This window comes from Motacilla alba, chromosome 3 (assembly GCF_015832195.1).
Source record: "Motacilla alba alba isolate MOTALB_02 chromosome 3, Motacilla_alba_V1.0_pri, whole genome shotgun sequence".
Lineage (NCBI taxonomy): Eukaryota > Metazoa > Chordata > Aves > Passeriformes > Motacillidae > Motacilla > Motacilla alba.
Window position 1 is genome coordinate 98,684,235 of NC_052018.1, and position 24,838 is coordinate 98,709,072.

A 24,838-nucleotide genomic window follows, 5' to 3' on the forward strand; every position below is an offset into this window, starting at 1 on the left:
CACAGCAAAAGGGAGCTGAAAACCCTCCTGGGTGGAGATGAGTCTTAGCCCCGCACACTGGGAGTGGGAGCCAGGGAGTTCCAGCACTGACTGCATAGCTCCAGTCACCACTTCTGTCCTTCAGCCAAGGACAGCAGCCTCTCATCCCTTCCCCCTCCAGGGTACAGCACCCCACAAAACATGCAGGTTTTGCAGAGGGGCTTCCCAGCCTGACTTAAAGAATAAGCAAGGTTGGTTCTGTGCAGAAGAGCATGGAAAGCTGGGCTTCCTGCAGCCAGGACCTCTGCAGACCTTGGCCACACCTCTGGATGAGACAAGCTGCAGGGAACTTCCATCACACACATTCCTGTCCCTTGCACTCTTGGTTTCACGTCTCCTGTGGTGTACCAGATGAACAGAGGGACGAACCAGATTTGCTCCAAATCTCTCCTCAGAGCCTTTTGGGAGCATAGCTTTTTCCTTGTCAGAGATCTCCAGCCCAAGGTGAGCACACAAAGCCTGCCAGGACAGAGCAGAGCCCAGAGCCCACTCATTCCTTGGAAAATGCAGGCCCTCAGAATACCAGGGACCCAATACTACCAGGTGAAACCTACAGGATGTGGTGCCACTTCCTGCAGAGAACAGGTAGCTGGGGTTCCATAAGCACCCTGATCATTGCTGCAGCACTGAAGATGAGCAGCTCCCATGTGCACTGTGCTCAGGAGACACAGCTGTATCAGCCCAAACAGCATCCAGCACCTCTCAGGATAATCCCAACTGCATGAAAGGTCTCCCTGTATCAATCGTGTGTGTGTGTGTATGATCATATATAACTGCGTATGACAATTATCCAAAATCACCTCCTCACAGCAAACTCTAGACAGGGAAAATGGTCTGGGCTGCATAAATTACACAAAAGAGCAAATGTAAATCCCTATTATTTTACACTTGAGTTGAAGTGTTTGGCTAGAGAGTGCAGCCTTCAGTTCATCAGCCCCTCCTGTGACCAGCTCCAAACAGGCAGCAAACATCACATTGAGACTGTAGCATCTTTCTTGACCTACGCATCTATTTCTGCAGGGAAAAGACACCTCTAACTCTGGGGTTGCACTTCTACACAGCTACAACAGCAACCACAGCCTTAAAATTAACTTTTCTGAGTTACTTTGTTTCCCACATGCGAGTTTGTTTTGCAGAAGAGCAAGGCCTACCTCTGTCTCGCTTTCCTCTTTTCCAGGGACAGCTCTGTTTTTGGGGAGCTTAGAGCAGCACTGGGGTCTGCAGTGCTCTGTCAGGCAGGAGGGAAAGGCGAGCCCTGTTGAAAGTGGAGCAGGATCTCCCTTGTGGTCCTGCCAGCGTTCCCTCGCCTGCCTCCACCTGTTTGGGTTGCTGAGAAGAAACCAGAGCCTATTATCAGGCCGTCTGCTTTGTCAGGTGCTCCTTTGATGTAAATTCAGCCACGATCAGATGTGCTGATGGCAGCAAACAGCCAAAGAGAACCGAACTGCCCTGCGTGGTGACCTGCAGAGATTAGAGCAATCGGGGCTGCAGACAAATCACAGAGATTAAACGTGAACGAGCTGAGAAGTCTTGGGAGAACCACCCAAGGAGGCAAAAATAAGCAATGCAGACAGAAAACAGGAAAAGGATGTAGACCAAGGATTGCTAGACCCTACTAATGCATAAATCAAAGCCTTTCCCCACCTCTTGATACTTCAGCTTTGCCCAAATGCTCCTGCTCCACTTGCTGCAAGCTAGCCAGCTGACAGAAACCCTTAGTGCACCTTTGCTGCATTCTGCCAGTCACAGTCATCACTGCAGAAACAACTGAGCCCTTGGGGGGGGGGGGGGGGGGGGAAACCAGGCTTCCCCTACCCATCCCCTTCTTCTATCCTTTTTTTCTTTTTCAAAAATTTGTGGAGAGCTGGTGACCTTTTGCAAGGGTAGAGGACCAGGAGGCCTGCAAGGCCAGAAAGTCCCATGCCCACATCTAAGTTGAAGCAATGCAGCTTCCCTTCCTGCAAATCTGTCCCTGCCAGCAGCTCAGCTGCATTTTGCAAGGTTTCTTTAAAATTTGGAGAGTAGGACTCTGCTTTTGAAGGTGGAAACATTTAATTTGGGGTAGTATAGCACACCATTGCATTACCTAATTTTTTCATTTTTTATCTGTTGCTAGTGGCAATGTTCTGCCCCTGCAAGCTCTCAGATTTGAGGACCGTTTCTGATTTAGGGACCACTCAGCAGTGTGCCAGGTGACAGATGGTATTCAGACACCCAAATTCATGGGGAAAACCAGAGAGCACCAGAGAAAAGTACTTTTTTCACTGATCAACCTTTCTGCAGCTAAATGAGGCCTGATGCCTTATTACAGGCACATCTACCCTTGGAATCCCAACTGCAGGCAGCATTCTCTGTACCCACCAAAAGGGAATTTCTCTAGCAACAGCAGCAGAACTGTAAAATTCGTCCTGCAAACACACTAAAATCCCCATTGCCACTGCACACCATGGCTCTTCTCACCACCACTTGTAAACCAGGGCAGCCACATTGTGTTCACACTTGCAAACACAAGGGTGAATTTTCAACCCTGCTGACCAGAAGTGGCAGAGTAAGAGCAAGATGTCATGGAGGCAGATTTCTGCACTCCAGGCCTATTGTTTACTAATGAGATTTCAGATGTGATTCTCCTGACTCAAAATAAACTCCAGGGATCAGTACACTCAGGAACTTGTTGTCAGCAAGTCCTGGACTCTCTCCCTTCATGCTGTGGTGCCAGGCTGGCCTGGGCAGTGCTGCACCTCACCAGGTATCTCCCTACACCCACTCCCAGCCTCAGGGGAAAGTGGCTTTCAGGAAGAGACAAAAATTGAAACGCACACACTACAACATTTCAGCAGTGTCCTGAGACAGCTTCACCTCCACAGTGCCAGCATGGTCCTCCAGTGCACTGCACAAACCAAACACAGGGAATAAAAAAGAGCCTGTGCCAGCTGCAATGGTCCTACAAGCTGGAAAGGACCAAACTCCCTACCTCTTCAGCCCTGGACTGGGGAGAATTGGTTCAGGCTGCCTCCTCAATGAAAGAACAGCTTTCCTAAGGACTGAGCTCACACTGCCAGCCTGCTAAGGAGCTGCATTGACTGGAAACCTAAAGGACAGCTGTTTGTTCCTTCCTTTCCACCCTGCTTCCTCCTCCCCAGCCAAAGGAGGGGGAAGTTGCCAGAAGAGACTTCATCTAGGCGACCAAGGATAGACAGAAAGGGATAGACAGAAGGGGATAGGACATCCCTTAAAAATGGAAAAGGGGAGAAAATATTCCCATAGGAGCACAAAGCGGCCACACAACTGCTCCTTCTGCCATTGTCAGAGGGAGGCAGCTCAGACCAAGGGAGAGTGGAGTAACCTGCAAGAGTCTGAACAGCTGCAAAACACCCCACCAGCTGCACTTTGATTCTTAACTCACTTCACCATCAACTCAGTGACAAAAGGCTTTAGTGCTCCTAATGAAAACACAGTCCCTGCACCAGTAAAATAACAGAGCCTTGAAAAAAAGCCCTTTATGGTAGTAGAATTCACGTGCAAACAGGTTTCAGGTCCAAGTTGCTGAGATTGGGACAAAACATTTGATGATATTTGGGGCTGGGGACAGAGAGGAAAGAGGATTTGAAGGTGTTAGGGGGACACTTCATGACTGCTTTTGATTTGTTTCCAAAATATCCATGTTTTCTATTTGTGCTAATGGTCCCTGTAGTTTAGAAGCCAAAATGTGATCCAAAAATGCCTTATGGGTCCCGAGCCAGCCTTTGCATTTTTGTAAGTGCCTGTTAGATACTTTCTGCTCTGAATTCCTGTGGAAGGCGCCCCCACATCCTTCTCCAAGACTGTTGTGAGCAACTGAAGTGCTTTAGGGAAAGATTCAGGAAATCTTGTTGCCATGTCTTCTGTAAACTCCTTGGACTGGTGAGCATAAAGGAGGAAAAAACCCCCAAACCAGTGGTCCAGCTATTCATGGAGTGTCTGCACACAGCTGCCAGTGTTCACTTTTTCTTTCCAGGCAGTCTTCTCAAACACTTCTTTTCCTCAACCGAAGAAGACCTGAAAAACCAGCTCCAACCACAGCAAAAATTACAATTCAGACAATATCACAGCTCTGCAGACCTGAGTGACAGCCCAAGAGGACACTAGAACATTGAACATTAGACAGAGAACATAGACATAGAACCCAGAACTAGAACATTAGACAGAGACAGTTCTGCCATGACCACACACGTGTCTTCTGCACATCCCACTGTACCTCAATCTGCTCCTCTGATCATAGAGCTGTCCACTGCCTTTGGAAAGACATGTTGGGATAAAGTTGTGTGGCATGAGCACCAGGACTGCCCTCCTTTCCCCTGTGTTGCTGTGGCCAAGACTAATTGCCCCCTCAAGCAATAAGGGAGACCTTTACTAGGGGTTCTTTGGACTACTTACACCAAGAAGCTGCAGCTGACAATGTGGATCTAGCATCGGAGAGACCAATTTGTCTGCTCCTTTTATTACTGGAGTCGGAGTCTGTAACAGACAAACTCCCCAGTGTGGCACAAGATGCTGCATGCATGCCACCAAAAGTGCTTGGGGTGGGATGGGCTTTCCCCCCAAGGTACAAGCCCAAAGGGTTCACCCCTGTGCAGAGCCAGGCCAGCCCAGCGTGGCTCATGAGGATGGAGCTGAACACCAGCGAGGTCTTTGGAGTTTGTATTGCAGCAAGGTTTGGAGTGCCCACAGCACCATGGCATGAGACCCCAGCTCCCTGAGGTACCCCTGACAACTGCTTTTCCTACGAGGTATCCTGCTGAGCAGCTGCAGGCCAGACAACACTATAAGGTCTGATCCAAAGAACTTGCTTTTCTCCCCTTGTGCAATGCCTCCTGAAGACCAGCTCAGGCAAGGCAACACTTTCTGCTGTTTCTAAGATGAAGACAGTCTTGAAAACTACACCTGGCCTCAGTAAACTGCCCTCATCGCAATTTTGTGCTGAAGGAAACTAACACCAAGTGTTTAATCACTTAAAGAGTCTAAAGCCAACTGAGACACATTTCATTGGAAAAGCAAAACCAAAAGCACACACACGGCTGCTGCGCTGAACCTGCCCCTTGGCTTCCCCTCCCTCTCCACATAACTTCATTGCTGCCATGGTGTGAGCCTTACCTTCCATATTTGAAGCAATCTCAGCAGGGAACCTTCTCATATTTTGGAGGTTTGCTTGCTGAACCTGGTGTGAACCATGCAAACACCAGGACCTGCCCATGCACCAGCACTAACAAACCCTGATGAGCAAAGATCACTCACAGCAGCTTCACTGACAGTAGATGTAGCAAATGCCACCTGGGCACACAACCAGCGAGGGCACAGGTGACAGCCCAGCAGAATCCCTCAGGGAATACAGCCCAATCTGATGCCTCAGATCAGTATATTGCACACACGGGGTACATATTCTAAACATACAAAACTATGCCAAAGGGATCATTAAGCATATGGAAAACCAAGCCAGAAGAATCATTAAGGATGTTTAGGCAAACATTAAAAATATGTACAATACCCTAGGTTTGACTCTCCTTTGAATTATATTGTTTTCCACAGGACCCCAGTGTCTTTCAGTTCAAGGAGAAGAGTGTTTTTGCCCCTTCATATTCTAGAAGTAGTCCCAAGCCTTACTTGAGGCATACAACCCAATTACTGTATGGTGTACAGCACTAGGAACCTCTGCAGATATGAGCCAGGTCAGCAGGGTCCTGATAGAATCAGTGGACCTGCAGAGGAAGACTCAGAGACCCTAAACTAGGAAAAATACTTTTCTTTGGTGAGCATATAGTGAATCCAGACATGAGACAGTCAGAATCCCCCTCTGCCTTTGAGATGTGTGAGACCTGTGCCAGCTGAGTCCCTCTCAGGTATTGCTGACAGAGCTGATCTTCTCATCTGTAACACAGGGTTAACAACATATATTACATTTTTAAGTACAGGTTGACAAGGTGAAAACAAGAGCTCCATCAGTTTTGGATGCATCACATGTGAACCTGACCCCCAGTGCCACAGAGCCATGACTCAATATCAAACAAGCAAAGCTCCTAACTGCTTAAGCTACATCCCAGAGAAATTAGCATTTCTGCACATTCCAATCAGGCAAATCATGCTGGGTACCAAATGACAGAAGTGCACAAGTGACCTCCTGCAAAATGCTGGCACGGCCAGCTGCTTCCAGCGAGGACAGCATCACACTCTACTGTGCTTTCTCTGCAATTTCTACACAGGGCCACCTCTTCCCTTCAGCCACAGGAAGCAGGGGCCCTTCAGAGAAGTTTCACCGCAATACGGTGATTCAGAGAATAAATTTGCACAGGGCAGGAGGCAAGGATCAGGTGAAGACAGGAGGATATGTAAGCAACAACTGTCACATTGCAGACACATGACAGGACTGAAGCTGCAGTTCCAAATCCATGGCAGAGCTTTGTTTTGGAGGATTTGATTTTATACCTACAGTGAGGAACTATAATGTACCTCCTCATCTAGAAATAATTTTTGAAAAAGGTCTCTTAACATCTGGACTTGTATCAATGCTACAACAGGCACCAGCAGCTGCATTTAAACCCTCAGTCTGCAGTCCAGCTCTCTACCAACAATAACTGACAGCAACAGGGGGGCTGTGGAGATGCAGCTCCCATGCACCCCATGGCTGTGACACATTTCTTCTGCAGAACAGGAACTCAGACCCTTGCAGCTCCAAGGCTCAGTTCCAGATTTTGGAGAAAAGCAGCCAGTGGGCACAGTGTGTGCACCTGTAATCCAGCCCAGGCTTTCCCTTCTCTCCAAATGCTCCTGCTCCTCATGCTTGTATCCCACTTTCTCCACCATCTGCTCTTCCTACAGCTATCCCAGCTGCCTATACTCTAGTACTGCTTCACCTTCCTATTTCTTCTTCTGCTGAGCTCTTGCTTTTTGTTTTCTTCCAGCTCCTCCTCCAATTGTTTTTAGGCCTCTGAATTTAAATATGTTTCTTCCCATCTCCTTTCACATTCCAAGCTCTCTGGAGGGAGCAGACCAGGCTGCTTACTGCCTTTAATGGCTAAGCTCTTTGGTAGAGGCCAGAAGATAAAGAACTTCTCTGATTTTGTAGCAGACACTCCTAGCAGGTTCTATGCAATTATTAGATGACCTATGCTTTTATAAATTATATTCAAGTGTATTTTGCAACTATCCTGTATTTTCAGAATGCTCTGAAATTTACAAGATAAATATGCAGAGTTGCAGAACTGGCACAAAATGTAAATGGTTGGACCAAGGGTGATTCATCTTACATGCACTGAGCTACATCTCTCTCACATCCTAAAAGGCCACCAGCTATTCAGCTTGAGTGCAGCAGTCCAACAACCAAACATTCCACATGATGATTTCATTACCAGGCAAAATTCTGTACAACAACTCAATGTTGATGAAGAGTTAACTTCAGTACACACTCACCGCATTTGATGACATGTACACACATTTATTTGCAAGCTTTACTTTTGGGATCTCAAAATGAATTTGCTGAGCTTATGATATTCTGAGAGGGTGTCAACGTTCCAGGTACTGTGGGCAATCCAGCACTGCCAGCACCTGCAGCAGATGGTGGTGTTCTGCGTAAGGCAGAGCTGAACCCCCAAGTCTCAGAGCACAGTCTTTCAGATAACGCTAGCAGAGCCCAGCCCTCCCTAGCAGTCGTTCAGGAGCCTGCAGCTCACTTCACAGTGGGATCTTTGGACTTTGCTTCATGGCCATGTGCCAGCTCAGGGAATTGCATCTGAACCAGGTGTCCTCTGCTTCTTGGGCTGGACGGGCACATACACACCACTTGCTCCCCAGTGACACCAGTTCTGGGGTGAAAGTGATACACACTGACATGTCTGGTGACAATGCACAGCTACACAAATGTGCACAAAGCATCAACTGCCATCCTGCCCACGAGGCTACTGGCAAGATTAAACTAGACACTGCATGTTGCGTCAATGGGAACAGCATGGAAGGACAACCCCGATGCAGCTGAATCTGTTAGCCAAAACTTTCTGAATATGAAAAAAGCCGCCTGTACAAGACAAAGGAGAGAAGCAAGAGGATCCTGTCTGTCCATCCCACCATCAACAACAATAAAGGAGGCTTAAGCTAGGAGACAAAAAGCAGTCCTACATCTTAAGGCAGGCAGCATCTACCACAAAAGGCTGAATTTGGATGTAAGCTTTACATCTTTCAGCAGCGTGAAGGTCTGTGGGATGCAGAAAGAACATAAAAACCCCATAAACACATTCTGGATAGTACCACGTTTCACAGAGTTTCAGATTGGTACATCAGTCACAACAGAAATCTCCTTTTTCCCCTCCCCCATCCACGGCAGGCCACCAGAACTGCACTCAGAGGCTGGAAGACAAATGGGCAGCTGCCTCTGGAGGCAATTGTGAGGAGACTAAAGATCAACTTGCAGCTGGCACTTCCACCCCCACCTCTCCTTAATACTTCAGTCCACTCGCTGCCAGACAAGGATCATGAGTCAGCTCCTAAACATATTCTCCTTGAAACAATAGCTATAGCTCTGTGCTGCAGCTATCCCACTGCTCCAGCTCCAAGGGACACACCACAGTCACAGAAACAAAGGCACCAATTTTAACTTACAGCAGCCCAAGAACTGAAGGATACAATCAGCACGAACTAAAGAATATGCTAAACCTGGGAGATTAGCAAAGCTAATTTTGACATGTAACGGGCATGAAGTCAGTGCTGCAATGAAAATCTGCAGAGACAGCAAACTGAAGTGGGTTTGGGGCTACATGGTAAAGCAGATGGCTTTTGCTTAAACCTTTTCTGCTACAACAGGGTGCAGTTTGATACCACATCATTGTACACTGCAGTACTAATTAGAGGGCAAAGAGAGCCTTTACGAATGAACTTTACCATAGCCATAGGAGTTGCTCTCTCAATTCTGAGCAGCCACCACTCACTGAAACTCCTGCACTCACAAAGATAGAACCCCAGCACTGGTCTATCAAGGAGAGTAAAAAGCTTCTTTTTGAAAGGACAACCTTTCAGCTTACCCAGCTGATGACACCAAGCTCAGGTTTTTCTGACCCAAGTGCTGTCAGACAATAAAGAATTCGAATAACAGACAAAAAAAACACACTAGAGATTTCTGATAACAAGATGTTAGATGATGAATGGGTGGTGACTACTGAGCACTTAAAGAGCTGTGCACATAATAAAGATATGGAAGAGTCTATGTCCATGCACCATCAAGAAAAAGTAGCACCCAGAACATGCCTTACCTGCAGCAGCAGAGACCCTGACAGCTCCATGCCTTACCTACACTGAGACCCTCTGATGTGATGTTGCTCACAGAGCTACAGTGCAAACTAACATGAGAGGACAATTCAGTGACTGCTGTGTTTCTGGTTTTCTGTAGCTAAGAAATCAGCAAACCCAGCTGTCCTTTCTCACCTCACCATAGCTGGTGTTTCTTCCAGCCAAACCTTGCTTTGAAGCCTCTAACCCTAAATATCATGAGCCACATTGCCCTACAAGCCAGAAGGGAAATTGCAGACAGAAGTAAAAGGCTGACTCCCAACATGATAAAGAGACAGGAGAATTGAAGGAAAATCTGCAGGACCCTGCCAGGTGTGTTTTGTGGACTGAGCAACACAAATCAGAAGGTCCTACAGCACATCAATTTTACCACTAACAGAAAAGTGAGCAATGCACACATTCTGTAAAAAAAGATAGCAGGCTGTGTACATATGTATCTTTTAAATTATTTTATTTTGTGTAAGCTAAAAGGAAATTTACACACTTAAATCTCAAAAGACCTTGGGCATGCATATTGACCTTTTTAGAGGTTCTTCGACATAGCTCTCTTTTTTCCATAGGAATTTCCCCAGACATTTACAACCCATAGTTTTTTACTGTATATACAGCCTAAAACCATAGCAATCTATGATTATGTCATTTTACACTGTGCAAAATCAAACAGGAATAGTGGTACAACAGAACATAAAAATTTTTAACAGGTAAATTTCATTGTAAGACATTCATATTGTTTTGGTCCTTCTTTTCCAAATCAAACTGATTAAGAGCAGACAACCTTCTAATGACCAAAAAAAAAAAAATCAAGTGTTTAGACAGTAATCCATAACTGGAACAAGAAATTACTGACAGCATACCTTTCAAAAGGCTATAGAGTGACAGAGCCATACTACTGAAGTTCAAGAACATAAAAACTGATCAGCCAACCAATCAAACAGGGGGAGGGATGGGGGAAAAGAAAAGGAAAAACACATCTTAAGCTTGTTAAAACACAAAAGAAATTACTGGGTTTTAAAGAATCAATAACTGAAAAACCCACAAAAGGGACATTACCTTTTGATTTTTTTTTCCAGCAAGAAGTATTTTAATATATGTAGAAAAGAAAAAGTTGCTCAATGCAATCTGAAAGTCTTAAGGGGGAACTTCACAGATTGTGAAGATTGAAGTTTTCATTATGTGTTTATAGGATTTTTTTTAACTTTTAGAAGTTTTTTAAGAAGGACATCACCAGTGTATTTCACAAAGACATAAATGTATACAGCCCAGCACAACAAAAAGAATAGATCTTCAAAAAGATTTACCCCCAATTATTTACATTTTTCTCTAATATAAATTTAGGACTCCAGTATGTAAATAAATATACATTACTATGTATACCTTTCTAGTGCTGCTTACCAACAAATCATCTGAACTTGATATTTTTTTAATTAAAGCAAGATTGCTTTTTATGACCCGCAGAGGGAAGAAAAGAAATCAATAGAAAATGTCCAATTCACATCACTTTAGTCTACCTTTTCTTGGCAGCTTGTTGAAGGTGTTAATGTGGCTGGGAACATCAACACCTTGGCATGCATGAAAGTTAAGTCAGGAAGGCTAGAAATCACCTTGGCAGCCTCTTCACTAAGATGCTCTTCCTTTTTAGGCTTCCTGTTGGGAAGAAAAGAACAAAGTGCATTAATCCAGTACCTAATAACCCTGGGATCACTGAAACAATCACTGATTGAGGTAATGTTCTGTCAGCTTGTCTCCCACTTCTGTAAGCTACTTGAAGATAGTCTAATGTTATAATACCTACCTGCCTACCAATAATGTGTTAACAGAGTCAGCAAAATGTTCCTGTGTATATTGTTGCAATAAGGAAAAAAAGTCCTATTCAAATGACAATTTTTACAGATTTTTTTTTAGCAGCTTCAAGAGTCAAGAGACTCACTTGAAGAGACAACCATGCCCATATTCTGAGATAAAACAGTTGGAGCATTAGTTCTAAATTACTTAAATCTGGTACAATTCTTCAAAAATCAAATGGAAAAGATCTTAAGGACATTAAAAAACACCTAAGTTACTTCTCATTAATTTTAAAATAAAAAAAAAACACTTATGCTGTGTTTTCAACACAACTCTTCTCAGACTGCCCATCATGCCACTCTACATTGTGATCCCAAAACCTTTTTTCCCCTCAGGATTCAGCAGCAGCCTCACAAATAAGTGTATCTACTTGCTTTGAAGTGCAGGAGTATGAGGAGCCATGATGCATACAGCAGTTTGGGAATCACTAGGGTTTACTTTGCCTCTTGCATTATTCACAAGAATTACTGAGCACAAATGAATAAAAAAGTCTGAATCCCATGTCACTTGGTTCTCACTATGATGCAAAAAATTCACACTTCCCAAGTAAAATGAAGCCTGGCTCAGACTGCTACAGACCCCCTCCTTTGCCCAAACATTCATACTTTACACGTATCTGGCTTATCTTTGAAGAACACTGCCTACTACTAAAGATACTCAATTTTCCATCAAACATTATTCCAGTTTCAAAAAGGCACCTGCTAAATTCTGTAATGATGTAAGAAATTGCAACTGAATAAGCTCCCTCACCTTTGTGGGAAAAAAAGCTGAGACAAAACGCTTGAACCCAAGAAACTGCTTTCCCTGGAACACTTTAGAAATCTCCCTTCTGTATCTGGTCTTATTTATAAACTTTAAACCAAGCCCATGAGAGGGCAATGTCCACTCCAATCATGAAGGAGCATGTACTTTCTGTCAGCCCCCATGAGGATTGTTTCCTCAGCTGAGCAGAGATCAGTGGAAAGCAAGGGGGCACATATTTCCTTCTACAGAAGCCTCAGAATTCCTCAGCTAGAAGAAAAAAAGAGCTGGAGTCAAATGCATCCTTGACATCTGACGATTGTGGTGACCATCAACACTGATCACTGTGTTGACACTGAACTATCACTTCTGTTTGCTACTTGAAATCCCCACTCGATGAAAGTTCTCTAGATGAGGCAGCCTAAATACTAAATCTGACTTACCTTCACAGAACAGCAATATTTTTTTTCTCTGCTGCAGTGGAATTTCACGAGCTACTGACTAGGCAGATTACCAAATTCTGGAGGATAAACAAAGCTGTGTGCTGGTTTTACTGAAGGAAGAAGCAGAGAGCCAATATGTGCCTCCTCTAACAACTTCACAGTCAGCTCTGTTTGCACTCATAGGACTATCTCTGAGCTGTTGAAATGTGGGTCTCACCCACCGTGTTATCAGTATCTGCTGCCACTATTAATAATCACTTACCACAAGCCTCTTAAAGGTACCAACTCCTGATGATCAAGGACTTAGAGCTAACAAAGAAGTGTTTGGCAGAGGAAGCCAAGGGAAGAGGGCTGCCTTGGAGACGTTCCTGTAATTGTTCATCAGGCTAGATGGAGCTCTCACACTCCTTGCTATTTATATTCCCCTTCCTCCTCTGCTCAACTACAGCATGCTGAGAAATGGCACTGCTGGGTCCCAGAGGCAGCACTGCCTTTCACTCCATGGTCACATGCAGCACCTTTGTCACAGGACAGTGCCATCCCTCCTGCTATGCCAGCTGCTCTCTGCAAACAGGCACACCAGTGAGGTGTCAATCTCACCCAGTTACCCACTGCTCCCCTTTTGGCTGGAATATTCCCCTTTGCAATAATTTATCTACTCCAATGCAATGTAAAAAGTATCTCTAAAGCAGGAGAAGCTAATACACTAACACAGCAACCACTGCTTAATTGTGACCAAGACAGAACTATAGATACAATCACTTGGTAATGAGACTCAAACCCTTTTTTGAAATCATCTCAGTGCAGAAAGAGATGAGATGGCCAAAATTCTCCATTCCTCAATGGAGAGGGGCAGGTTCCTCTGCAACACAACAAATCTGGACACTGCAAGTACCCTTTCTGAGAAACAATCAACACTTCTGGCAGGGCAACCTCAAAGAGGTACTCATTAACTCTAATTTTAGAAGACATTTTAAAGTAGCATCATCATTGCAGACAGGTTTTACTTTTTAAAGGTAGCAAACTGCCTACTAACTGTGATGTCCTTTAGTAGAGGCAAGAGAAGTAACTGTGCATTAACTTCAGGCACCACTTTTGCTGAAGATGTTCCCATTGCCAAGAGCTTCTTTTGCTGAGCCCTGATCAGTGGAGAGGAGTCTTGCAGAGCTTCTCCAGCTCAAGCACTCTTCATTTCTAGGTGCCATGGCTTAAAGAACAGACACCTGAGTGGATTGTCAGTGGCAACTGTCCTATTTCTGTCTGCTTTGGAATCAGAACTTTTGATTACAAAACCATGAAAGGACCCATCCCTGGATCAAACAAAGTCTCTACCTCATTGAGGTTTCAAAATAATCCTCTACAGCACACTTTGCCCCTATCCATCTCTTTTCTTGCACTAGGTTACATTCCTTCCCAAGAAGGACAGGAGGGATACCCCCACCCAAACATTTGTACCAGCCCCTCTATCTGTAGGCACTAAATTTCCTTTTCAAAGGCATGTTAACACTAAGCCACTAGAAATAAACCAGACTTACAGGCAGGAAAGTTGTTGGAAGAAAATCAGGCAAGAAAGAGGGAATGCTTTGTCCATCCATCACTTGCATGTCACTGTTCTGTTTTGCATTCCAACCCCTTCCTGCAGCATTCAAGTCTTTCAGGGCTTCAGTCACCTCTCATGTTTGCAAAGGGTTTTTAGGATAGCACCAGCAAGGCCAGGTTTTATCAGCAACAATGAGCTGATTATAGAAATGCACTTTAAAAACACTCTGTAATTAAGAGTTAGCCTGCTCCATCCAACACCATCCCCAAGGAGTATTTCCAGTTTAAATGAGGGTTTTGGCCATTTCTTGGAAAGGTATCAGTGCTCTGCTTTCCTTCAAAAAGACAGCAGATAAACTTTTGATCTCTGCCAATTCTATGGAACTAGGCAAGGCTGGAGACTCTGTGGAATGCTGCTCTGGATCTCTGACCTTCCACACATAGTGCTGCTGTCAAAGTTTCAGGCTCAAGCTGAGGGGGAAGTTTCCCTCCTCTCCCAATACTTTCCTGCGGAGAAACAGACTTTCTGGTTCAAGAGATGGCTTTGCAACTAAAGACAGGGCTACTTTAGACAAAGACGACCCTTCACATGGCATCCCACAGCTGAACAGTGGTATTTTCACTCTAAACTTTACCCTAAAGATCCTGAGTTCAGCCAACAGACATGGGATAGCCTCAGCACAACTGAAGTTGCCATCAAAGTGATCCTAATCCACTGGTTTTGTCTTCCTCAGTCAGTTATCAGTGATGTCTAATAGCTAACATTTCCAGGCTGATGCATGAACCTCATTCTCATAGACCTGGCTGTACCCAGCCATTCCTATTTTAAAGTCTCCAGTTCATTACAAAAGAATTTAAAAAACTGAAAAGAGGAAAGAAAAACAAATTTATTACAAAAAGCTAACATTGTGCCACACTAGTTGGCACACTGTTGAGGCTATACCTTCTTATTTCTCAGAAGGCTTCTAGCCTGAAAAAACAGACTGCTTTTCTTTTGGGGAGCATGAAATCAAGAAGAAAAAGCACTTGATTTTTTAATTTATTTTTAATTCAGAGTTGATAAGAACATACAAAATGTATTAAACCATGAAAATAGCTAATCCTTGTGCATGTCTGAACTTAGCCTCAAGTCTGAGGTCCCAGCCTGATATATTGCCACATTACAGATCTAGAACCAATTCCTGTTGGTAAACAATGCTCTCCAGAACAGGGGAAGAGCTCTGACATCTGGATAAAAAGCTTTAAGAGCACAAGTAAGAGCTTTCAAGTGCATTGTGGAAGCACTGGGAAAAAACCGAACTCCTCATATAAAAAAAAAAAAGTACAGAAAAATGAGGGTCAACACTCCTTTAAACAAAGTTCCTTTGTAAACAAAAAGCTAAGACATCTTTAAGCAAGGTACAAATCTAAGAGTGCAGATACAACAAAGATACATTTAGAGTTTGCATGTCCTGCTGTGGTTACCTTTAATTTAAGCTTAGAATACAATACAAAAGTATTTCAACTGTAACTATGTTTTCTAATTCCTGAAAGCCAAACTTCCACTACAGTATCTCCAGGAAGAGTAAGTGCACTCCATGGATAGAAAAAGAGGCAATCCAAAATACTCAAAAATCAGCATCGAAGTGGGGAGTTCCCTCTACTGGTTCTCCCTTGAAATTTCATGGCTTGTTGGTTTCATGTTCACTTTCAAAATTATCACTGCAGGAAAACTGGGAAGATAGTTTTCTGAGTAAAAGAGCATGTTTGAAAAGAACTCTTGAAAATTACAAATTAGTAATTTTAAGCAAGCCAGCTCCACCTCACCATTACTGTGCCTCCTCCTAAGGGCTGTTGCATGAAAACACATCTAGTTTAAGAGTACCGAATAAACCCTAAAGCTCACTTGGGAGTGAAGATATGTAATCACGTTCTTGTTGCATGTTGAGGCACACGCTTCCAAAAAACCAATGTTTTACTTGGTAAAGATTCCTTAGCATTTCTTTTAAAGGACACAGACATTCATTATATGTTAAGACAGTCTAGGATCCTACTGCTAAGACACACATAAAAAAATGAACCCTAAGAATACAAGCTTATAAATGGAGAGATGATTCTGGACCCAATCAAAGCCCAGACTTCAAGCAGACCGTTTGATATCTAAAGCCTTTCTGCAGATACTACCTATAAAAAAAGCACAAAACTACTTCATGTGTGCCCCATTGAGGCAGAAATGACATCCTAAACCAACCACACATTCAATCCTTAACCTGCAACAGCAAAATTAAACTGATGTTTGCTCACTGAAGTTTTGACAGGTGTTAGAAATATTTGTGAAAGGACAAATATAGTCATAATTATTAGTCTGTTATCATTTTACTTGTGTAACATTCTGTATTTCTAAATTACACAGAGTCCAAGGAGAGTCTTCTGTCTCAGCCCTAGGTCACTGAGCTGATTCAGTTTACCTTGTCACTCTCAGGAACCAGCTCTGGTGTTCAGAAAGTTGCTTCCTCCAGTTCAGTCTTTGGCTCTACCTTTCAAGCACGGTGATCTTTTTTCTTCAGCTCATAAACTCTTACCCATCTCATTTTAGACTTCTGAGATAATTTGAAATAAGAACTACAGTACAATGAACTTCAGATTTAAAATTTAAAGCCTTTTGATCATTCAGGAACTTCAACCCTAAAACTGCACACACATTCACACCTCACATTTTACACCACCCTTAGAAACAGAAGAATAATGTGCAATGAAGAGCATTTACCTTGTGGACGTGCTTGCCTTCTCGACTGTGGACATGAGCCTTGCAAAAGCATCAGTCACTCTGCTGCTTGCATTGGAAGTTTCCAGTTTTGATGTTGTCAATTCATACAACTCAGGATCCACACCTTACAGTATAAAATAAGAATCAGTGATGGCTGAAGGCAAGTAAAGTCGTAATTAGTCACAGACCAACTTGCTAGAGACTGTTTTCTGTAAACATCTGAATCATTTATAATTTCAAGATACATGAAAAGAACATGACAGAACATGTTTGTGTTTCTGAAGCATCATCCTCTCTCCCCATCCTTTTTCAGCAGCTTTTTTAGCTGTAGTAGAAAACATGTGCCTTGGAACAAGTCTGGCATACAAGGTCTCAGTCTGTGAGTAAAAAAACCCAGTCTGATTGACTTTTCAGAGTGAAACCCCTATAAAAAATGTCAGCTGTGTCAAAAATGGATAGTTTCAATTATTTCAACTCAACTGCCTGTATTAAAAGAACACTGCATGTTAACAGGGACTAACTCTTCACCTAGAGATTACAAACAACACTGGCATGCAATAGTCTGTCATTCATTTAGTATCTGGCTTCTCACTAGAGGTTGTGTTGAAATTTTAAGTGAGAAAAAAAAGCTTTTATGAAACATAGAAGTGGAATGGCATTTTAAAAAGTTACATACTAATATGCACAGGACCACCAGTCCCTTTTCAACTTTCAAGTATTTTTAATGCATTAGGAATCTGAATGTTTAAGCCTCGAATTTTAAGCTTCAGGTATCTGAGGTCAGATACTGAATTTTGACATCACTTTTGTTGCAAATTTTAGCAGCAGAGGTCATTCTGAAAACACTGCAAACAATGGAAACCTGTATGCAAAAAATATATGAGTTAAATTCTATCTGTTTAGCATCAAGCATCACATCTCAGTAGGAAGCAGCTCTAGGATTTTAAAATATTACAAACTATTTCTTAAAAAAATTCTAGGAATTAGAATTACCAAAATAAATCAAGAGGAAAGACTGTTACAGGAAGTCTTGTTGCATTTGAAATTGCTGATACTTCCCTAGTTACAGTTTCAGATATTTTATTCTTCACAGGTTTCATGAAGTGTGCATATGTGCCATTCACAAGGTGTTTTTCAAAGACAGCACAGAATTTTTGTTCATAAGCACTATGTTTATTCACAGACACCTCTGTGCTAAACAGGTGTCACACTTGTGCCTGTTGGTGTGGAAAACACAAAAGCATTTCATCCTACTGCAGAACAAACACTGCAAATACTGGGGCCTGGTGGTCCCATGCAGCTCCCTGATACAAAAAATGCTTGCTGACAATTGTATCCAGTTTATTTCTCAGGATCAAGACGCTTTTAGAAGTATTCCTGAAACACCAAAAGATTACTAAAAATAAATGCCAGTGCCTATTGTCCTGCCTTTACCACCAGTAACTGCAGCACTGTGTGTGCTAACAGATGACGTTAATCATCCTCAAACCGGCTTTGTATGAGCTCTCTTCAAGCAGTGTCTTGACCATTTATCCTTTTGGGACAAGTTAATTCTTCTTTTGTGAGGAAACTAAGCTGACCAAAATATGAAATAAAGAAAATCATCTGGTTAAGTTGCAGGATGTTGAAGATTTGTTCCACATAGTATGAATTGATTAGAAATTAATCAGCTGTCCTTTTAACATACATAGTTTTTTTACATCTGGATTTTCACAGTTGATTTGATTTAGTTCCATGCAAAATATCAAAATATGTACTGTCCTGAGACCAGTATACCAAGACTTCTGGAAATGTCAGATGTTTACAGAACTTAGAAATAGGAAAAAGCCCGAATATTCCATAAAATATCCACTTTCAATCAGGGAGAGGAAGCCTTGAGGAAATATACTTTGACTTGCAGAAGCCTGCGAAATCCCATTAAGGTACAAATTGGAAAGCTAATTGAAGGAAGGAGCCCTTTGACATGCAACTCTGAAACAAACATTAAATGCAACCTTGTAAGTTACATCCTTTAGATATTCCCATTTACAGTCCTGTCTTGGGATGTCACTGCTCAATTTACTGTTCTTTAGGCACCTCTTACTCAGCTGCATTTATGTTAAACTATTAACATGAAAAATAAAACAATACACTAAATCTGTGGGAAAATACTAGAAATTAGTAACTCCCTATTCAAAATATGGAATGAAAATTTTTATTAAAAAGGTTATTTTGAGTACTGATGAAATCAGACTGAGAAGAATTCCATGTCAATCTACAGCAAGTAAAACTAAGTCTCCAAAGAAAGAATAAACTTCTACTGATAAAAGTATCTTCTTTAAGGAAAAAAAAATCTAGCAATTTGTCTTTCAATTATTTAATGTATTTTTTAAGAGTTGCATATTCTCCATTTTATTCAGATGATGAGAGTATTTAAGGAAATCACTGCAAAACCTTAATGAGATATTGAAGGAAAGTTAGCCAACCAAACCCCACACAAAGCTCCTAAACACACACACAGACACACGAGCTGCAAGCCATGAAACAAATGACTTTCCCAGAAACAAGTCAGTAAGAAAAAAAACCCAAAGCCAAACCAAAAGAAATGAAGGGGAAAAGAATAAAGCACTGTAGGGCATACCATAGAAGGTGATACCTGTAACTTGATGAAACAACAACATAAAAAATAAAATGCAATAAAGGACTAACAGAGTATTCCTCCAGTAACACCTTCCAGTGTGCACACCTTCTGCACAAGCAATAATGCATGTACCCAACTACACAAGCAATAATACGTGTAATGGGCACTGGTGACTTGTGTCAGTGGACCTGGCACACACTTACAAAAGAATCTGTAGGACTCAAGCACCTTGACTTTGCTAGCTGTCACCTCCATGACAAATCTGCCCTCTTTCTTCTGATAATGGTATTTCTCAAGGGTGGAATAAAAAGTCATTTAGAGTGCCATGCCATAAAATTGCTTTCAGTGATTAGATTTTAAAACTAAAAAAGCGTGTTTCTAAAAAGAAAAAATACCATAATAATTATAGTCATTTATTTGAAATGTGGGAGGACCCCAAACATCTTATGAATGAGTTTTAAAAATTAAAATGACTAAGAGGAAAAATATCTTTCCTGTGAAGAAATTGATTATCATGGCTTCAGGCATTGTATTGAAGGAGTACTTGCATTATCAATTTAACCTATGCACTGGAACAAATTCCCAGAGTGTTCCCTGAAATTCCTGCAGGAATTTATTCAAAGTGTAGGTTTTCACAAGCTCGCGCAAAATACTCAGAGCATGTAAAAACCACATGAAAAATGAATTCAATTACTTTCACACACTATTCAATGAGAGAGAGGTGTTTCCATCTCCTTTTTAAGGGAGTAAGTTGCAGATAAGATGCTTTGGTTTCAAAATTAACATTAATGAACTTCTAATATCCCACAAACATGCAACTATCCTTCTTTTCTATTATAAAAGCTGTTAAAACACCTTTTTTCACTGTATTATTAGTAGGAGTCCATGACCTCCTGAGCTGTCATGCATCAAGGCTGATAAATTTATATTCACACATGGCTTCCAAACATGGTCATAATCCTGTAATTTGGAGGCACTCAGAAAAGAGAGCAAGCCTCACCTTTTAGGAATTGCCACATCTACACCATTTTTCAAATTTCCTTAAGTGCTTAGAAGAGTTAACTTCTGGAATTTCTCATTTGAAATAAGTGTTTTAACATCTTATTTGCAAGAGCATAAAAGCCATTCATTCCTTCAGCAGGTGACAAATACAGAGCTGACAGTACCTTTTAAATACTTCGTACTCGATACAAAACATCAGAAAACAGAACACAGATTAAAGGAAAAACGCAGTAGAGAGACATTTTAGAGAAACGCAATGTAAAACTTCTCCTTGTTTGTAGGAAAGTCAAGTGATGTGCTCATGCTTTTAGTAAGTCGTTATATTCTTACAGTTGTGGTTTGAACACTCTGCTGACCTGGGATTGTGGTGGTGCTGCTAGAGCTACTGTCATCCACGGGCCCAAAGAAATCAAGGTTCAGAAGAGTGGAACCTCCACTAGCTTGAAATTCAGTGACCGTGTTGGTAGGCAGCCATATAGAAGGTAAGCCAAGGGAGGGGTTTATGTGTAAAAAGGGGTAAGACACACACTTGAACATGCAAGTTATAATTAGTACTCAGTACGCAATTTAAAAATTGACATGAAAACAATGCTTACAGTATTAGTTTGTACCTTCTAAAATGTTAACAACTTAATTCAATGCACATTTCCTCATGTACAATGCAGCAAGGAAATCAACACTAGTAACTTTAAAATAGAAATATTTATTTCAATCTGAAAATGAAAGAGAACCAGAACGACCCAGAGAGAGAGATGTGACCAGTTAAAGGGAAACAATATATAGGTCAATTGATAGTTAAAATATAATGGGCTTTTTCTCCCCTCATTGACATTGAAAGCCATTCTTTCATCAGGAAAACTTAGCAGATCCTCAAATAGCAAAGAACAAAAAGAAAAAAAAAATTCCAAAATTTCATTTAGTGGCTTTAAGCTATTAATTATCATTATCTTAAAGCAGTGTGACCACTGGGTAACAAAGGCCACTCTTATGTCCAGCTCCTCACTGGCAAATTATACTGTTCCCCTTTAGTACTAAAACAGAAATCAAACCAAGATACATTTTAAAGTTGTTTGTTAAAAAGAAAGCATGATGATTGACTGAAGTAGTAAGACACCAGACAACAGCAAAAGGGTCCATCCAGGCTTTCCTTCAGCACCATGATATTGCTATCCAAACTCTTAAACCCCACACATTCTGCAACAACACAGTGTGGCAACACCAGTGCAGTAAGAGATGCACTTTTATCTGAGCCTGCCTTTGAACTTGTGTGTCATCAGTCAGTTGCTGTCAGAAAGCTCCTTGTAAAGGAGTTTCTTAGTAGGTTTCTAGTCTGTCAATCAAACAAGTTTCCAGAACTTGTTTTATTTCCTTTGCATGCACTTACATTTCTGACACTGGAGGCAGTGGCACAACTCACTTTGCTCTTAAAATAGACATAGGTGAAGGGTCTTTTAGGTGATAACTATATACATTTACAGATACAAATAAGTTCGTAGCTACCTCTTTAATATAATAGCTATAATTAGCTCTTTAGTGTAAGCAAAAGTGATAATGAATGAAGTCACATTTTTGAAATATAAAATTATCTTTAAATCTGAAAACTTTCAGCTCAGGAAGTGTATATTTTGCAAACAGTTTGTGGTTAAAATATTGTGCTTTGAAGTAGCCACTTTACAGAAGTTTGTCATTCAGAGGATGTCTAAAGAGATAGCTGACTGGTGAAAAACACTTTTAGGAAGTAAAACTCATCAACCTAAAATGCTCATTTGTTCAGAGTTTCATTATAATCTGCAGTTATACGTAATGAAGTGTTAATATTGCCACTGTGTCACCAGCATATGGCAGGAATCTAAAATAATACTTAACTTCGTATTTTTCAAACTATGTAATACTTCATGTAGGGGAACTGTTAATCAGAAAGAAAGCCTGAATTTCCAAAGTTAGGAATAAGAAATAAGTATTATATATATTTTTATATATGTGTGTGTGTGTATATATTTTAAAAAAATAATCAGCAGATAGATGTTTGTCTGAACTTTGTAGCTTTCTTATCTCTAGCTCTGGTGCTAGAGGCTCTACGGAGAGACGTACCATCTAAAGGGTTAGTAAGGCCACTGCTACTCCAGTCAAACTGGACAGGTGGTAGAGATTCCTAGAGTTGAAAAGTCAGAAATCAGATTTTATAGTCAGTTCAGGTTACAACAATGCAAAGCAGTTCAAACAACAGATTCTTTAGTGTCTAAACACTAAAAAAGACAACTAAATGATCAAGCCCAAATTTTTGGGAGGTGTGTCTTTTCATAATATGCACTAGAGATTCAAAGTAGATTTGTTCTACCACAGGAAGTCCATTAAATTCTGATCGGAACAGATTAGGTAGCTTCTAACTCAAACAGGATTTGCAAATTAACTAAAACATGAATTGAATAACAAACCTTAAGACACCATTGAAAATTAAACTATTACTTTCATGGAAGATGAGGCACTTAGCATAAAAAGTTATCTATACATAATTACAGGGCAAATTCAGAACAGTGAAAGCTGTCTGTGCATCCATTCTTTGTCTTGATCATATATATTATTTATCATCAAATAACCAATCATTCTTTTGGTTTGTTTTGCTCTTAAGAAACACAATCCCCACATATGAGGGACAAACTACCAACACCCTCTCCATTCCACCCCCTTTAAAAATAAAAGTCCTGCAACTTATTATCCTTTCACAGTTAATTCATCCTGATCTATATACAAACCATTGGCAGCAATGCTTGAGCAAGAGGAGTATGGAAACACTGACTCCTTCTGGCAGCCCATCCTTGCCTTTTGATTTCCTCTTGTTAAGCCTTTTGGACACAAGCAAGCAGCAGGGACCATACTCTACAGGGAAGGTGGGTTCAGGTGCAGTGTGACTTGCAAGCACTGTCTTCCTATACTCTCAGGACACAAACTGATGGGACAGTAGCAGACACGTCTGAAAGAAGCTGAACCTTTCTACTTCTGTGCATTACACTCTGCTCTCTCCCCAGTGAAGTCAACTGCTGTGAGGCACTGGGAAAGGATGTGCCCTCAACTTCTAAAGAAACAATCACAGTATGGAAGAAAAGCAATGGATGGTCTCAGCAATATTCTTTAAAACACATCAGTACTTGTTAAGCTTCCAGTGACTGAGCCATACCTTCTCTTTCCTTTTGTAGAAAATCAGCCTTCATTTTTTAATTTTAAAACTTCCAACCATCTCACACTGAAGAAAAATGCAGATTCACTAATTGAGACTGTAGCAACCTGAGGTAGCTTTGTACACAATTAAGCTCACTATAAAATGCATTTTCTCAGTGCTAGATGTTTGCAGGAAGCAAAACAAAGGGAGCTGGAGATTTCTGTATTTACTTATAGGAAAGATTTTTCTAAGTAAGACATTTACTATCTAATGTCTTAAAAATACTTTCAGTACTGAGCACAGCTTGAACAGTATTCTCTCCATGGAGGTTAATAAACTGATTCTTCACTTTTTACTTTGCTTTGGGATTGGTATTGCTGGCATTGAAATGATTTGCATGTAGATATAATGTCAGCAGTGTGGAAGCTCCACCTGATGAAGTAATGATCACTATTATCAGTAGCTTGTTTAAACTTTGTCACATGTAAAATATATTAACATTAAAAGGAATTTGTAGGAAAAGAAAAGGGTAGTGAGCATGACAATTTAGTAGCTTTCTGCCCTGAGAAAAATGAACTCAAATTGAAATAAAGTGGCTTCCTACCAACTCTTACTGAGGAAAACACCCAGTAGATTTTGTGTCAAAGGCCTGAGTCAGGACTGATGACTGACAGAGCTGTGTGGAAAAAGTGGCAGCAATGGCTTGCTAAGTGTTTGCCTTTAATGATGGTGACTCTCAGATTTGACAAGGAAAGGACAAAGGATGTGATGAATTCTTCCTAATATGGGAAAAAACAAGTCTGACTCCAAATCAATAAGAATATACCAAGTATGTCAGTCTGCTCTGTGGGATGAGGCCACTCTGCTGACTTCAACTACTTTGCAAAAGACAGGGTAAGTAAAGCAGCCCTCACCTATACAGGATGCTGGCAAGTCCCAGTGTATACAGTAGCAAACCAGGTGAAAGGAAAAGGCAGAGGAAAAAGCAAAATTAAACAGAAAGTTTTCTGTTTCTCATTACCTCAGCCCTAAGAAACACCTGAACACAGGCACTGAAACCTCAGAACCAGCAGGAACATACCCAGCAAATGGGAATATAATGTTCAGCCTTTCTGAAACTGTGAGGTTGTTAGGTTACTGCAATTACTATTTTAACAACATGCTTCAAGGAAAAGTGCCCAATCTAGGAGAATACTGAGAAATGGAGCACATTGCTTTCACTCCTCAAGGCCTCCATCTTAGATTATAGGACGCAGTACAGAAATGAAAAAGTATACTCAGCTGTCAGAGTAATACTCTGAATGTTAAGGAAGTAAGAAAGAGGAAATTAAAATGTCTGCCTGTTTTACTGCATCATATTTCACTTTGATACAAGTGAGAGATGTTTTCACACAGTAATTTTA

The 24,838-nt window shown here is 41.4% G+C and overlaps 1 protein-coding gene across 4 annotated transcripts in view; it reads right to left on the reverse strand.

The window, feature by feature from the left end:
* Nucleotides 1-9,779: 9,779 nt before the first annotated feature.
* The window catches only part of AFTPH (aftiphilin), a 42,614-nt gene continuing 27,555 nt past the window's right edge, over nt 9,780-24,838 (reverse strand). The window contains exons 7-10 of one of the 4 annotated variants that reach the window (XM_038131628.1): nt 22,370-22,430; nt 20,635-20,718; nt 16,657-16,780; nt 9,780-10,989 (exon numbers count right to left, since the gene is read on the reverse strand). In XM_038131628.1, the coding sequence (XP_037987556.1) occupies nt 10,845-10,989; nt 16,657-16,780; nt 20,635-20,718; nt 22,370-22,430 (414 nt within the window). In that variant the 3' untranslated portion in view covers nt 9,780-10,844. Of the gene's footprint in view, nt 10,990-16,656; nt 16,781-20,634; nt 20,807-22,369; nt 22,431-24,838 lie in introns of those variants that run through there. The other 3 variants (XM_038131629.1, XR_005256305.1, XM_038131630.1) reach the window with 3 other exon arrangements.